Source organism: Carcharhinus amblyrhynchos, chromosome 14, assembly GCF_965287045.1.
Source record: "Carcharhinus amblyrhynchos chromosome 14, sCarAmb.v2.hapA, whole genome shotgun sequence".
Lineage (NCBI taxonomy): Eukaryota > Metazoa > Chordata > Chondrichthyes > Carcharhiniformes > Carcharhinidae > Carcharhinus > Carcharhinus amblyrhynchos.
The window spans coordinates 54,266,158-54,282,768 of record NC_137337.1 but is presented as its reverse complement, the minus strand read 5'-3'; the positions used below and the strand labels follow the sequence as shown (position 1 = coordinate 54,282,768).

The window sequence follows — 16,611 nt, the reverse complement described above, 5'->3', positions numbered from 1 at the left end:
AGCTTACTGAATTGTGGTCATGGTTCCCAAACTGCTCCCTTACTAAAACGTCGATCACTTGGCCAGGCTCATTCCCCAATATGTAGTTCAGTACAGCTGCTTCCCGGATTGGACTATCTACATAACTGTTTCAAAAAGCCCCCCTGGATGCTCCTTACAAACTCTGCCTCATCCATGCCCCTAGCATTAAGTGAGTCCTAATCAATATAGGGGGAGTTAAAATCTCCCGCCACAACATAAGAACATAAGAAATAGGAGCAGGAGTAGGCCATCTAGCCCTTCGAGCCTGCCCCGCCATTCAGTAAGATCATGGCTGATCTGTTGTGGCTCAGTTCCACTTTCCCGCCCTCTCCCCATAACCCTTAATCCCCTCTCTTATCAAAAACCCATCAACCCGCGTCTTAAAAATATTTAGCGAGGCAGCCTCCACCACTTCAACGGGCAGAGAATTCCAGAGATTCACCACCCTTTGAGTGAAGAAGTTCCTCCTCAACTCCGTTCTAAACCGCCTCCCCTTTATCTTGAGGCTGTGCCCCCTAGTCCTACTGTCTTTTTTGAGCGGGAAGAGTCTCTCCACCTCTATCCTATCCATCCCATTCATCATCTTATACGTCTCAATGAGATCTCCCCTCATTCTTCTAAACTCTAACAAGTACAAGCCTAGTTTATTCAGCCTCTCCTCATAGCTCAACCCCCTCAACTCCGGTATCAGCCTAGTAAACCTCCTCTGCACTCCCTCCAAGGCCAAAATATCTTTGCGCAGGTGCGGCGCCCAAAACTGCACACAGTACTCCAGCTGCGGCCTCACCAATGCCCTATACAGCTGCAGCAAGACCTCCCTACTTTTACATTCAATCCCCCTCGCTATGAAGGCCAGCATCCCATTCGCCTTCCTGACCACCTGCTGCACCTGCAAGCTGGGTTTTTGCGACTCATGCACAAGGACCCCGAGGTCCCTCTGCACCGTCGCCTGCTGCAGTTTTTCGCCACAAAAAACCTTGTAACTTTTACACCTTGCCAAAATCTGCCTACATTGTTGTTCCTCTGTCTCCCACTGGCTGTTGGGAGGCCTATAGTAAACCCCCAGCATTGTGACTGCACCCTTCCTATTCTTGAGCTCTCCCCATATTGCCTTGCTCTTTGAGAAGGCCGAGAATATTCCAGAAGACACAAAACTTAGTTGTAACTTACAGGGTGACTAAAATTATGTTTTTGTTAATGGGTGGGAATTGTATTTATTGGGACAGCATTCCATTAGAATCATGTTTTATTTGGTTTGTTAATAGTTTAATTAACATGTTCACTGTTAGATAAATAAATAAATTTTAGAGAGAGCCTGTCAGGGAGGTATTTTGATTTAACTATTAGAAGTTGCTGAAGAGCAGATCGTACCACTTCACACTCACCTTTTATAGATTGTAGGAATAGGCCTTCTGGCCCCTCGAGCCTGCTCTGTCAGCCAATAAGATCATGGCTGATCTTCTCATGACTCAGCTCCAGTTCCCTGCCTCTCACCATAATTCCATAGAATCCCCACAGTGCAGAAGGAGGCTGTTTGGCCCATCGAGACTGCACTGACCACAATCTCACCCAAGCCCTTTTCCTGTAACCCCATATATTCACCCTGCCAATCCCCCAGACCATATGGGTCAATTTAATATGGCCAATCATCCTAACCCACACATTTTTGGATTGTGGGAGGAAGCTGGAGCATCTGGAGGAAACCCACGTAAACACAGAGAATGTGCAAGCTCCACACAGACAGTGACCCGAGGCCGGAATTGAACCCAGGTCCTTGGTGCTGTGAGGCAGCAGTGCTAGCCAACCCACACAATTCCTTTACAGTTCAAAAATGTATCTATCCTTGCTTTAAAAGTATTCAAGGAGATAGCCTCAACTACTTCACTGGGCAGGGAATTCACAACTCTTTGTGTGAAGAAGTTCCTCCTCAACTCAGCCCTAAATCCGCAATCCCTTATTTTGATGCCCTCTAGTTCTAGCAATGAAGGTCAAAATTCCTTTTGCCTTCTTCATTACCTGCTGCACCTGCAACATTTTGTGATTCATGCCCAGGTCCCTCTGCACAGCAGCATACTGCAATTTTTTACATTTTGAATAATAGTTATTCCTACCAAAATGAATGACTGACATTTTACTATGCTAGACCATTGCTCACTCACCTAGACTATCTATAATCCTTTTGCAGACAATCAGTGTCCCCTGCACACTTTGCTCTACCATTCGTCTTAATTTCATCTGCGAATTTTGACACGCTACACTTGGTCCCCAACTCCAAATCGTCTATGTAAATTACAAACAATTGCAGTCCCAACACTGATCCTTGAGGTGCACCATTAGTCACTGATCACCCACCAGAAAATCCCCACTCTTTTCTTCCTGTTGGTTAACCAATAGGATGAGGTGTTGTTGCAGGATTGAGTTGTTTGTTTCCAAGAGGGGGGAATCCACCTCCGCTTTATAATAATTGTGAATCTCTCTTGACAATGTACCACTGCCTCACTACCTCTGGCCTGCAGGTGGGGCAGGAACTTATCCAAAGATGGTGATAGAGTTGTCTGCAACTTTGGCTGTAAGATATGATTCATTGAGCATGACTAGACCAGGCTGTTGCTGCCTTGTCTGTGGGACAGCTTTCTCAAATTTGGCACAGATTTCATAAGGAGGACCTTGCAGGGTTAACATAGAAGCGTGTGCTGTATTCGTTTCTAGTCTGTCTAGTTTTCTAAAATTCTACTTTGCTGCAGCACCTTGGTACATTGAGTAGATCATTGAATAGATCATTTTAGAAGGTATTTAAGAGTCAGCCACATTGTTTGGGTTTGGAGTCACAAGCAGGCCAGACCAGGTAAGGATAGCAGACTTTTTCCTTTAAAAGGCATTAGTGAACAACTGGGTATTTACAACAGTTCAATAGTTTTCATGTGCATGACTACTGAGTCTAGCTTTTAATTACAGATTAATTAATTCAATTTAAATTAGTATTAGCCTGGGCCTTTAATCTTTAGTCCAGTAACATTATCACCATGTCACTGTCCCCATTCATATGATTATGCTCATTGGAGGAACCTTCTGGAGTGAATTCTCACTTTTGCGACCAGACAGTAGCAGATCGGCCAGCTCTTTACATCTCACTTCAGTTTCATTTCCATTTAAGTCAACAGAAGTTATAAATACTTACTAAGATCTGTTTTCTCCCTGATGTCAAATTACAGCCTTCTGAGTTTCAAAATACAATTGTCGGGTAAAAGTGGGTGCATGTACAACACTATAAATACACCAGCCTTTTTGTCCCTTCAGCCTGAAAATCTAGGAGTGTCATTGAGATCCATGAAGGAATTGTCACCCTGCCCATTTGATGTCTTACATGCGTGATAGCAGCTGCATACAAATGGCCATAAGAAACCAAGATAGAAGTTGAAGTTCTGAAATTCAGAAGAAATAGAGCCCAAATAGTGACAGAAATGGTTCCACCACATGAAAATAAAATTGAGCAATACATTTTTTTGAAACACCGACAGTAAACAAATTGTACCAATCTTTGAGAAGCAAGTATATGGCATGCTGCTTCATGGTTTCAGATGAATAAGAAGTTTGACAAGAAAACCACAAAAGTGTAGGACCAATTAAATTTTGTTTTGCCTGTCTGATGAGGCTTGTGTGGGTCCCCAAACAGATATCATTTGTATGTATCATGGAATATGGTGACTTAACCTGCATGCCCAATTTTGTGACAGCAAGGAAGCACATAAATTAATGAATTTGTGTACTGATAAAACATTGATTGGAAAAAAAATGCCTTTTCATAGTGTCTATCACAACTTCTGCATGAATATATAAAGTCATTTTTAAGTGCAATACAAAGATAGAGTTATATTACTTTGAGAAAATCACACCAGAAGCTTAACACTGTGGCTGCCTTTCAAAATGTGAAGCCACCAGACAAATATCAATGGTTGGAATGTTTGTACTTCTACAGAGGAACCTCTGGTTGTATAATTGAAAGCATCTCCTGGATTACAACAGATCTTTTGTTATGTACTGATCACTCACAAGGAAAAACAGCTAGGATGTTTAAGAATTTTCCAAAGCTAAGAAAAACTACGTCCATGATATTCGCAAATGTGGAAAATCTCAATTCACACCTTTGCATTGCAAATAACTGATACAATTGGTAGCCTAACAAAGTTTTGATTGACAGATTGCTGAAGAATGAGTACATTATAAAGTCCTGTTTTTTTTTCAGTCTGCTTTCACGTGTAATGAATACTGGATCACAATTTGTAATGGAAGGAGTGAAGAATTTGGTATTGAAGCAGCAGGTAAGTATCTAGGTTTAGTTATTCTAAGCACAAAATAATTACACATTGGAATCAAACTAATCTTGGATCACAGAAAAATACTCTAGACTTGATCAGATTTAAAAGCTTTGAAATGCAGATGTCTGTTGTTTCCTGCTAACACAACCTTCCAAAAACACGTCAAGTATGTATAATAAAAATGCCTGTGCATCAGAAGTTCAACTCTGGAGCATGATCGATAAACAATTAATATCGGGACAAACAGTGGCAGCTCTTCAAGTTGTTAATTTGATTAATTATTTTAAGCTGTTGTGCTCCTGGATGACAATATTTATTTCCTGAGGTCACTTCAGCTCAGTCAACAATCAGCATGCAACAAATTTTGTTGCAAATCTGTATTCCTGACTGTTTTCTGGGTTTTTGAGAGTTTCTTCTTTCTGTTTTTGTTTGGCATTTGTTAAGATTGTTGTAAATGTTTGGTCAAATTTCCTCAGGAAGCTTAACAACATCCAGGACAAAACTGCCCTCTGCAGTGACAAGGTGTCGCTGGATTCTTCAATGTCTTGTAGCCAAAGAGGGCATAGCAGCAACTCACCATGTTTACTTTCAGTGCAATTCCCCACCCCACAACCTATTCCATCAGGAAGATCAAAAACAGCACCATCACTTCCAAGTGTCATATCATTCTGTCTTGAACATATGTTGCCATATAACTTCATTATTTCTGCACCAAAATCCTGATGTACCTGTCTCTCATGATTCTGGAAGCACCATCACTATGAAGAACGAACAGCGTGTTCATGCCAGCACAAATGGATATGATCTAGTGGCTGTTACGGAAACGTGGTTGCAGGGTGTCTGGGACTGGGAACTAAATATCCAGGGGTGTCAGACATTAGGAAGGATAGATGGGAAGAAAAAGGGGGTGGGGTAGCTCTGTTAATAAAGGATAATATCAGGGCGGTAGTAAGAGAAGATATAGGGTCCGAAGAGCAAAACGTGGAATCGTTGTGGGTGGAGATAAGGAATAACAAGGGGAGAAAGTCACTGGTGGGTGTGGTCTATAGGACCTCAAATAATAACTTTGAGGTGGGGCAGGCTATAAACAAGCAAATAATTGATGCGTGCAAAAATGGAGTGGCGATAATTATGGGGGACTTTAACCTGCATATTGATTGGTTGACTCAAGTCGGACACGGTGGGCTTGAGGAAGAGTTCTTGGAATGCTGTCGGGATAGTTTCCTTGAACAGTATGTTACGGAACCTACGAGGCAGCGAGTTATCTTAGATCTGGTACTGTGTAACGAGGCAGGTAGAATTAGGGATCTTCTTGTGAGGGATCCTTTTGGGACGAGTGATCACGATATGGTTGAATTTCTGATGCAGATGGAGGGTGAGAAAGTAGGGTCCCAAACCAGTGTCCTCTGCTTGAACAGAGGGGAGGAATTGGATGAGGGCAGAATTGGGTAATGTAGATTGGGGGCGCAGACTAGTTGGTAGGACAGCTGAGGAACAGTGGAGGATTTTTAAGGAGATCTTTTTCAGTACTGAGCAGAAATATATTCCGGTGATAAAGAAGGACTGTAAGAAAAGGGATAACCAGCTGTGGATATTGAAGGAAATAAAGGAGAGTATTAAATTAAAAACCGATGCGTACAAAGTGGCTAAAAATAGTGGGGAATCAGAAGATTGGGAAAGATTTAAAAAAACAACAAAGAATGACTAAGAAAGCGATAAAGGAAAGATAGAGTATGAAACTAAACTAGCTCTAAGTGTAAAAAATGATAGTAAAAGTTTTTACAGATATATAAAGAAGAGGAGACTGGCTAGAGTGAATGTTGGACCCTTGGAGGACGAGAGGGGGGATTTAATGGTGGGAAACGAGGAAATGGCTGAGACTTTAAATAAGTTTTTTGTGTCGGTCTTCACGGAGGAGGACACAAATCGCTTACCGAATATTAAAGATAGGGGGTTGGTAGGAGATGAGGTCCTTAATACAATTACTGTTCCTAGAGAGGTAGTGCTTGGTGGACTAATGGGACTGAAGGTAGACAAGTCCCCAGGACCAGGTGGAATGCAATCCCAGGGTTCTGAAAGAAATGGCAGAAGTAATAGCAGATGCCTTAGTAATTATTTTTCAAAATTCACTGGACTCTGGGGAGGTGCCCGCAGATTGGAAAACAGCTACTGTTACGCCACTGTTTAAAAAAGGTAGCAGACAAAAGGCAGGTAACTACTAGCTGGTTAGCTTAACGTCCGTAGTTGGAAAAATGCTAGAATCCATCATTAAAGAAGAAATAGCAGACACCTAGAAAAGAACGGTTCGATCAAACAGATGCAGCACGGATTCGTGAAGGGAAAGTCATGTTTAACAAATTTACTGGATTTTTATGAAGATGTGACTAGTGCGGTAGACAGAGGGGAACCAGTGGATGTGGTTTTTAGATTTCCAGAAGGCGTTCAATAAGGTGCATCACAGAAGGTTAGGGTACACAGAATTGGGGTAAAGTGTTAGCGTGGATTGAGGATTGGCTATCTAACAGGAAGCAGAGAGTTGGAATCAGTGGGTGCTTTTCTGGTTGGCAGTTGGTGATTAGTGGCATGCAGCAGGGATCGGTGCTGGGGCCTCAACTGTCTACCACATACATAGACAATCTGGAGGAAGGTGCTGAGTGTGGGGTAACAAAATTTGCTGATGACACGAAGATGAGTGGAAAAGCTAATTGTGTGGAGAACACGGAAAGTCTGCAGAGATCTGGAGGCTAAGTGAGTGGGTGAGGACCTGGCAGATGGAGTATAACGTTGGCAAATGTGAGGTTATCCACTTTGGGAGAAATAATAGTAGGAAGGAATATTATTTAAATGATGAAAAGTTGCAGCATGCTACTGTGCAGAGGGACCTGGGAGTCCTTGTGCACGAATTGCAAAAACCTAGTCTGCAGGTGCAGCAGGTGATCAAGAAGGCAAATGGAATGTTGGCCTTTATAGCGAGGGGGATAGAATATAAAAGCAGGGAGGTCTTGCTGCAACTGTACAGGGTACTGGTGAGGCCGCAGCTGGAGTACTGTGTGCAGTTTTGGTTCCCTTGTTTGCGAAAGGATATATTGGCCTTGGAGGGAGTACAGAGAAGGTTCACCAGGCTGATACCAGAGATGAGGGGGTTGCCTTATGAGGAGAGATTAAATAGACTGGGCCTGTACTCATTGGAGTTTAGAATGCTGAGGGGGGATCTTATAGAGGCTTACAAGATAATGAAGGGGTTAAATAGGGTAGAGATCGAGAGATTCTTTCCACTTAGAAAGGAAACCAGAACTAGAGGGCACAGCCTCAAAATAAGGGGGCGGGGGGGTCAGTTTAGAACAGATTTGAGGAGGAACTTCTTCACTCAAAGGGTGGTGAATCTCTGGAATTCTCTGCCCATTGAAGTGGTGGAGGCTACCTCGTTGAATATGTTTAAGTCACAGGTAAATAGATTTCTGATAGACAAGGGAATTAAGGGTTTTGGGGAGCAGGCGGGAAAGTGGAACTGATCCACTTCAGATCAGCCATGATCTTATTGAATGGCGGGGCAGGCTCGAAGGGCTCGATGGCCCACTCCTGCTCCTAGTTCTTATGTTCTTAGATGTGTATCCAGTAGAATTTGGAGGTAAAACTGCCCATGGAATTTTCAGTCAAATACTTTGGCATACAGCTTTTGAAGTAGGTAGAATAGGCAGGAGAAAAGTCGCATTTTTATTTTACTTGCCCTATACAGGAGTGATTTGAACAGATTGTTTCATTTGGTTAGGTTGTGATTAGGGAAAATGAGAGTTCCATTTGTATTGGAGGTTTCAGTGCCAAATGATATTTGGAATTTAGATTTGTCATAGATGCCTTCTCAAATATATTGAAGTCAGTTGTTTCCATACATAATCTGTGGGTCTTACAGGTCATTGTATGATGATGTGATAATCCTGTATGATGATTTTCTTGATGACGTGACTTGAAAATTAACAGCCTCCTTTGATTGGAACTGAATATTTATATACATATGCTTTTGCAAGCTTTCAAAAGATGACCAACCAAACAAGGTCATCTAAATCACGTTTCCAAGCTCAACTGTCAGATGGCATGGGCTTGATGGGCCAAATGATGACCTCCTTTGCCATAAATGGCTGTATGACTCTGAAGTTATGAATGTCCAAGAACAAGTTAGTAGTACTGCGCGAGGTCTTTTATAGCAGCATTATCAGAAATCCTAAAATGTAGCAACATAAACCAAAGTATTTAACTCCTGACTTATGCAGATTTTTATGTATCATGGTTCTTATATCCATGGAGACATCCAACGTGAAAAACATGCCTTTCAGTAAGACCTTTCAGCTTCCCAGGCTGCTCCTCCATTTAGTAAGATCATGGCTGATCTGATAGTAATCTGAAATTTGCATTCCATCTACCCCCTATATACCCCATCACCCACTTCTTAACAAGAATCTTTCCACCTATGTCTTAAAACTATTCAAAGACTCTACCTACACCAACTTTTATTTTTGAACAGTGATCCTGGTTCTGGATTCTCCTACAAGAGCAAACGCCTTAGAGTCATAATCATAAAGTCATGCAATGCAGAAAAGGCCCATTGAGTCTACACCAACAATAATTAATACTAAAGGTTGTGCCAATCCCAGTTTCCTTCACTTGTCCCATATCCTTGAATGTTATGATATTTCAAGTATTCATGAAAATATATTTTAAAGATTGTAAGGTTTCTGGCCTCCACTACCTTCTCAGGCAGTGCATCTCAGATTCACACCATCCTCCGAGTAAAAAAGATCTTTCTCAAATCCCCTCTGAATCTCCTGCCCCTTACTCCAAAATTATTCCCCCTTATGATCGATTTCTCAACCAAGGGAACAGCTGCTCCTTGCCCACCCTGTCCGTACCCCTCATAGTTTTATATACCTCAATCATGTTCTCCTTAGCTTCTCTGCTCTAAATAAAACAATCCAAGGCTATCCAGTCTCTCCTCATAGCTCAAATGCTGCATCCCAGGTAAAATCCTGGTGAATCTTCTCTGTACCCCCTCCAGTGCTATCACATCCTTTCTTTAGTAAGGTGATCAGAACTGCACATGATACACTAGCTGTAGCCTAACCGACACTCTGTACAACTTCGACATTATCTCCTTGCTTTTGTACTCTATACTACGACTGGCAAAACCAAGTGTTCCATATGCCTTCTTAACTGTCCTGTTCACATGTTCTGCCGCCTTCAGGGATTTGTGATTAATTCCCTGAGACCTCTGTGTTCCTCTGAGTTTTCTAGTGTCCTGCAATTCATGAAATACTCCCTCATCTTGTTTCTTCTTCCAAAATGCATCACTTCGTACGTATCAGGGTTAAATATCATCTGGCACTGCTCTGCCCATCTGACCTACCCATCTAATTCTTTCTGTAACCTACAACCTTCACCTTCACCACCCTACCAACCTTGATATTGTCTGCAAACTTGCTTAACATTCCCTCCACTTTTTCATCTATATCATTTATGTATATAACAAACAACAATGGTCCCAGTACTGATCCTTATGGTACTCCACTGGACACCGGCCTTCAGTCACTTGAACAGCCATCTACCACTACCCTTTGTGTCCTATTACTAAGCTAGTTTCTGATCCAGCTCACCAAGTTTCCCAGAATTCCATGTGCTCAATCAATCTCCCATGTGGGACCTTGTCAGAAGTTTTGCGAAAATTCATATAAACTACATCAATTGAACTTCTCTCAGCCATACACATGATCACATTTGCGAAAAATTCTAACATTTGTTAGGCATGATCTCCTCCTGACAAAGCCATGCTGACTATCCCTAATTGATTCATGCCTTGCCAAGTGGAGATTAATTCTTCTCTTCAGAATTTTCCCTACCACTAATGTAAGACTCACTAGTCATCTCCACCATCCTTTTTGAAAAGTGAAGTCACATTAACCATTTTCCAGTCCTCTGATGCTTCTCCCATGACCGAAGAGGAATTAAAAATTTGTGTCAGGGCCCTTGCAATTTCTTGCCTCACCTCCCACAGCAGCGTGGGCTGCAATTCATCCAGGGCCACAAGATTTGTCTGTTTTTAGGCCCATCAGAACCTCCAATACCTTCCATTTTCCTATGTCAAACTGCAAAGTCCCTTTACTTGAATTCCCTACCTACATTCTCCTTTTCCAGAGTGAAGATTGAAGAGAAGTATTCTTTTAACACCTTACCGATGACCACCTTCACATCCAGCCTTTCAAGATCTTCTCAGGATCTTGTATGTTGTAATCGAGTTGCCTCTTACTCTCCTAAGCTCCAGCGGATACAACCCCAGCCTATTCATCCTTTCCTCATAAGACAATCCACCCATTCCAGATATTAGTCTGGTAAACCTTTTCTGAAATGATTTCAAGGCATCCTTCCATAAATAAGACAACCAGTACTATACAGCACTCCAAATGTGGTCTCACTAGTTCCCTGTAAAAGTGAAGCATAACTTCTCCACTTCTGATTTCAGTTGCCCTTGCAATAAATGATAACATTCAATTAGCTTTCCTAATTACTTGCCGTACCTGTATGTCAGCCTTTTGTGTTTCATGCATTAAGACACTCAGTGCCCTCTGCATTCAAAGCTCTGCAAACTCTCACCATTTAGATAATATGCTTCTTCTTTATTCTTCCTACCCAAATGGACAATTTCGCAATTTCCCACATTATAAACCATTTGCCAGATCTTCGCCTACCCATTTAACCTATCTATATCTTTTTGTAGTCTCCTTATGTCCAATTCACAAATTACATTCATACCTATATTGGTGTCATCAACAAATTTGTCAATCATCCCTTCATTCAAGTTCTTTATATAAATTGTTAATGGGTTGAAGTCCTAGCACCCTATAGCATGTTACTCGTTTATGTCTTGCCAACCTGAAAAATACCCACTTATGCTCAACAACTAAAACAGAAAATGCTGGAAAAACTCAACAGGTCTGACTGCATCTGTGGAGAGAGAATGAAGCCAACATTTCAAGTCTGGATGACTCTTCATCAGAGCTAAAGACGAAGAAAATAGGACAGGATTTATACTATGTGAGTGGGGAGGGGGTGCTGTAATTGAACGAAGGGAATGTAAATGGTGATGATAAAGGCTGACGAAGGCGCACCCATTAAGAGATTGAAATGTGTGAATGGCAGAATAAAGGCGCAGAGGACAAATGGGGGGGGAGGAGTAAGTGGGAAGGGGGGGTTGGTTGGAAGCCAAGATGGAGAGCAAGATTTCAGAAATGGACAAATAAAAATAAAAATGTGAAATAATAAAAATGGGACAAGTAAGATGAAAATAAGAAACAAAGTAAAATAAATGGAAATAGGGTGAAAGTAAAGGAGAAGAGTTCATGTTCTGAAGTTCTTGAATTCAATGTTCAGACATAAGCACTTTCCTTCCATTCCTTGTGCTATAACTTCTTTAATTATAGCTTCTAGCATTGTGACATTTTTTTCCTCTGACAGATGGGGCTGTAGTTTCCTACTTTGTGTGTGTGTCTCCTTTTTTGAATAATGAAGTAACATTTGCTATCTTGCAATCTAATGGGCGCTTCCCTGAATTGAGGAAGTTTGTGGAAATTGAAAATAATGCACTATCTCTCTCGACACTTCTTTAAAGACTCTAGGATGAAATCCATCTTGACCAGAAGGAACTTAAGGAAGGAGTTAGGAAGTCTAAAATGAGTCATGAAAAGTCATTGGCAGACAAGATTAAGAAAAATCTGAGGCATTTTATATGTATGTAAAGAGCAAGAGGGTAACCAGGGAAAGTGTTAGTCCACTCAAGGATAGTGGAGCGAATCTACACCTGGAACCAGAGGAAATGGGTGAGATACTAAATGAATACTTTGCCTCAGTGCTCACCAAAGAGGAGCTATGGATGGGGTGTGTAGATATTCTGGGACGTGTCGATATCAAAAAGGAGGTGGTATTGGGCATCTTAAAAAGCATTAACGTAGATAAATCCCCAGGGCCTGATGGGATCTACCCTAGAATACTGAAAGAGACAAGGGCAGAAATTGCTGGGGCCTTGACAGAAATTTTTGCATCCTCAGTGCCTGCAGGTGAAGTTCCAGAGGACTGGAGGATAGCCAATGTTGTTGTATTGTTTAAGAAGGGCAGCAGGGATAATTCAGGAAATTATAGGCCAGTAAGCCTTGTGTCAGCGGTAAGGAAATTATTGGAGAGGATTATTCAAGACAAAATTTATTCCCACTTGGAAATAATTGGATGTATTAGTGAGACGCAACATGGTTTTATGAAGGGGAGATCATGCCTCATTAACTTGATCGTGTTTTTCAAGGAAGTGACAGAAGTGATAGATGAGGGAAAGGCAGTGAATGTTGTATGCATGGACTTCAGTAAAGCCTTTGACAAAGTACCTCATGGCAGATGATACGAAAGATGAGGTCACACAGGATCAGACGAGAATTGGCAAGATGGATACAGAACTGGCTTGGCCATAGAATGAGGGTAGCAGTAAGGGGGTGCTTTTCTGAATGGAAGGCTGTGACTAGCGGTGTTCCACGGGGATCAGTTCTGGGACCTTTGTTGTTCGTAGTACATATAAATGATTTGGAGGAAAATGTAGCTAGCCTGATACATAAGTTTGCAGACAACACAAAAATTAGTGGTGTGGTGGATAGTGAAGAGGATTGTCAGAGGACACATTAAGATATAGACCAGTCGGAGACTTGGGCAGAGAAATGGCAGATGAAGTTTAATCCGGACAAGTGTGAGATAATGCATTTTGGAAGATCCAATGCATGTGGGAATTATACAGTAAATGGTAGAACCCTTAGAAGTATTGACAGGCAGAGAAATCTGGGCTTGTATGTCTACTGATCACTGAAAGTGGTACTGCAGGTGGATAAGGTAGTCAAGAAAACATATAGCATGTTTGTCTTCATTGGTCGGGGCACTGAGTATAAAAATTGGCAGGTCATGCTGCAGCTATACAGGACCTTAGTTCAGTCTTATTTAGGATATTGTGTAGAATTCTGATCGCCACACTAATAGAAAGGTCTGGATGCTTTGAAGAGGGTACAGAAGAGGTTTATCAGAATGTTGCCCAGTCTGGAGGGTATTAGCTATGAGGAGAAGTTGGATAAACTTGGTTTATTCTCACTGGAATCACGGAGGTTGAGGAGTCTCCTGAAAGAAGTTTACAAGATTGAGTGACATGGACAGAGTGGATAGTCAGATGCTCTTTCCTAGTGTAGAAAAGTCAAGTATTCGGCGATATAGGTTTAAGATGCATGGGGAAAAATTTAGAGGAGATGTGCAAGGTAAGTTTTTTGCAAAGAGAGTGGTGAATGTCTGGAACTCGCTGCCTGGGGAGGTGTTGGGAGCAGGTACAAAAGCGGTATTTAAGGGGCAACTAAACGAATACATGAATAGAACATAGAACATTACAGCGCAGAACAGGCCCTTCGGCCCACGAATAGGATGGGAATGGAAGGTTACGGGCTCCGTAAATACATATGGTTTTAGTTTAGGCAGGTATCATGATCAGCACAGGTTTGGAGGGCCAAATGGCCTGTTTCTGAGCTGTACTTTTCTTCTTTGACCCATGCTGTTTTCAGCCCACAGCTCTATAAGAATTGCACAAATCCTTTGATACTTTGAAAAATGTTTGAGAACGATGTGGTTTGATTTACTTTCTGTTCAAGTATGTAGTCACCACATGGGGATATTTTGTGTTCATTTATCCCCTGTCTGTTCTCAGTGAATGCCTGGATTCACTGCATCTTGATAGGGAATTGTGGTCAAGATAAACAGGAACACAAAAAATGAACCTTCCCGACTGATTCTCCCACTTTCTAATAGAGTTTGTGCTGTATTTACCATTCATTTACATAAGAACATAAGAAATAGGAACAGGAGTAGGCCATTGAGCCCTTCGAACCTGCTCCGCCATTCAATAAGATCATGGCTGATCTGAAGTGGATCAGTTCCACTTTCCCGCTTTCTCCCCATAACCCTTAATTCCCTTGTCTGTCAAAAACCTATCTACCCGTGACTTAAATATATTTAGCGAGGTAGCCTCCACCACTTCAACGGGCAGAGAATTCCAGAGATTTACCACCCTTTGAGTGAAGAAGTTCCTCCTCATCCGTTCTAAACTGCTCCCCCCCCCCCCCCCCCCCCGCCACACACACACACACACACACATCTTGAGGCTGTGTCCTCTAGTCCTGCTATCCTTTCTAAGCAGGAAGAATCTCTCTACCTCTACCTTATCCATCGCTTTCATTATCTTATACGTCTCTATAAGATCCCCCCTCATCCTTCTAAACTCCAGCGAGTACAGACCCAGTCTATTTAGTCTCTCTTCATAGTCCAACCCCCTCATCTCTGGTATCAGCCGAGTGAACCTTCTCTGCACTCCCTCCAAGGCCAAAATATCCTTGCGCAAGTGCGGCGACCAAAACTGCACACAGTACTCCAGCTGCGGTCTCACCTGTACAGTTGCAGCAAGACCTCCCTGCTTTTATATTCTATCCCCCTCGCTATAAAGGCTAGCATTCCAATTGCCTTCTTGATCACTTGCTGCACCTGCAGACTGGGTTTTTGCGACTCATGCACAAGGACCCCCAGGACCCTCTGCACCGTAGCATGCTGCAGTTTTTCGCCCTTTAAGTAGTAATCCCTCTTACTATTATTTCTGCCAAAGTGGATAACCTCACACTTGCTAACATTGTACTCCATCTGCCAGGTTCTCGCCCACTCACTCAGACTATCCAGATCCCTCTGCAGACTTTCCACGCCCTCCACACAATTTGCTTTACCACTCATCTTCGTGTCATCAGCAAATTTTGTCACCCTACACTCAGACCCCTCCTCCAGATCATCTATATAAATGGTAAATAGCTGAGGCCCCAGCACCGATCTCTGTGGCACTCCACTAGTCACCAACCGCCAATCAGAATAGCACCCATTGATACCAACTCTCTGCTTCCTATTAGACGACCAATCCTCTGTCCACGCTAACACCTTACCCCCAACTCCGTGCACCCTAACCTTCTGTAGCAACCTTTAATGAGGCACCTTATCAAACGCCTTTTGAAAATCTAAAAACACCACATCCACCGGTTCCTCTCTGTCTACCGCACTAGTCACATCCTCATAGAAATCCAATAAATTCGTCAAACACGACTTCCCCTTAATGAATCCGTGCTGCGTCTGCTCTATCAAACCATTCTTTTCTAGGTGCCTCGCTATTTCATCTTTGACGGATTCAAGCATTTTTCCAACTACAAATGTTAAACTAACCAGCCTATAATTCCCTGCCTTTAGTCTGCTACCTTTTTTAAACAGCAGTGTAACATTAGCCGTTTTCCAATCTTCCGGCACCTCCCCGGAATCCAGTGAATTTTGGTAAATAATTACTAAGGCATCCACTATCACTTCCGCCATTTCCTTCAGAACCCTGGGATGCGTTCCATCCGGTCCTGGGGACTTGTCCACCTTCAGTCCCATTAATCTATCAAGCACTACCTCTCTAGTGACAATTTATTATATTACATTTATTATATCAATCTTGTTGTCCTTCTCACCATCGTATCCTTGGTTTTGGACATTTCCCTTGCCCGTTATTGATTAGAAATAAATGAAATGTTCAAGATGAAGGTATAATTAGTAAATTTGCAGATGGTAAAAATTGATGGTGTTGTTGATAGTGAGGATAGTCTTAGGCTAGATATTGATCAACTGGTAAATTAGGCAGAGCAATGGCAGATGGAACTTAATCCTGATAAATGTGAGGTAATGTATTTTAGGTGGTCTAATAAGGGTAGGGTATATGAACAGTAAGTCCCTTGGAAGTATTGAGGAACAAAGGCACCTTGATGTACAAATCCATAGATCCCTGAAGGTGGCAGCACAGGGAGATAGGGTGGTGAAGAAGGCAAAGGGAATGCTTGCCTTCATTAGCTGGGGCATTGAATATAGGAGCAGCCTGGTCGTGGTACAGCTGTATAAAACTTTGGTGAAGCCACAGATAGAGTATTGTGTGCAGTTCTGGTTGCCACACTATTGGGAAGATATGGTTAAATTGGAGATGATGCAGAGGAGATTCACCAAGATGTTGAATGAGGTGAAAAATTTCAGCTATGAGGACAGACTGAATAAACTGGATCTGTTTTCCCTGGAGAGGAAGGATATCTGATAGAGGTATGCAAAATGATGAAAGCCAAAGATAAATTAGATTGTAAGAATTTTTTTCCCCACGGCAGAA

At 42.1% G+C, this 16,611-nt stretch overlaps 1 protein-coding gene across 2 annotated transcripts in view; it reads left to right on the top strand.

Moving 5' to 3' along the window:
* scfd1 (sec1 family domain containing 1) overlaps nucleotides 1-16,611 on the top strand; it is a 262,452-nt gene that overhangs the window by 165,579 nt on the left and 80,262 nt on the right. For both annotated transcript variants that reach the window (XM_080202894.1, XM_080202895.1), the window contains exon 19: nucleotides 4,265-4,340. In XM_080202894.1, the coding sequence (XP_080059020.1) occupies nucleotides 4,265-4,340 (76 nt within the window). The remainder of the gene's footprint in view (nucleotides 1-4,264; nucleotides 4,341-16,611) is intronic.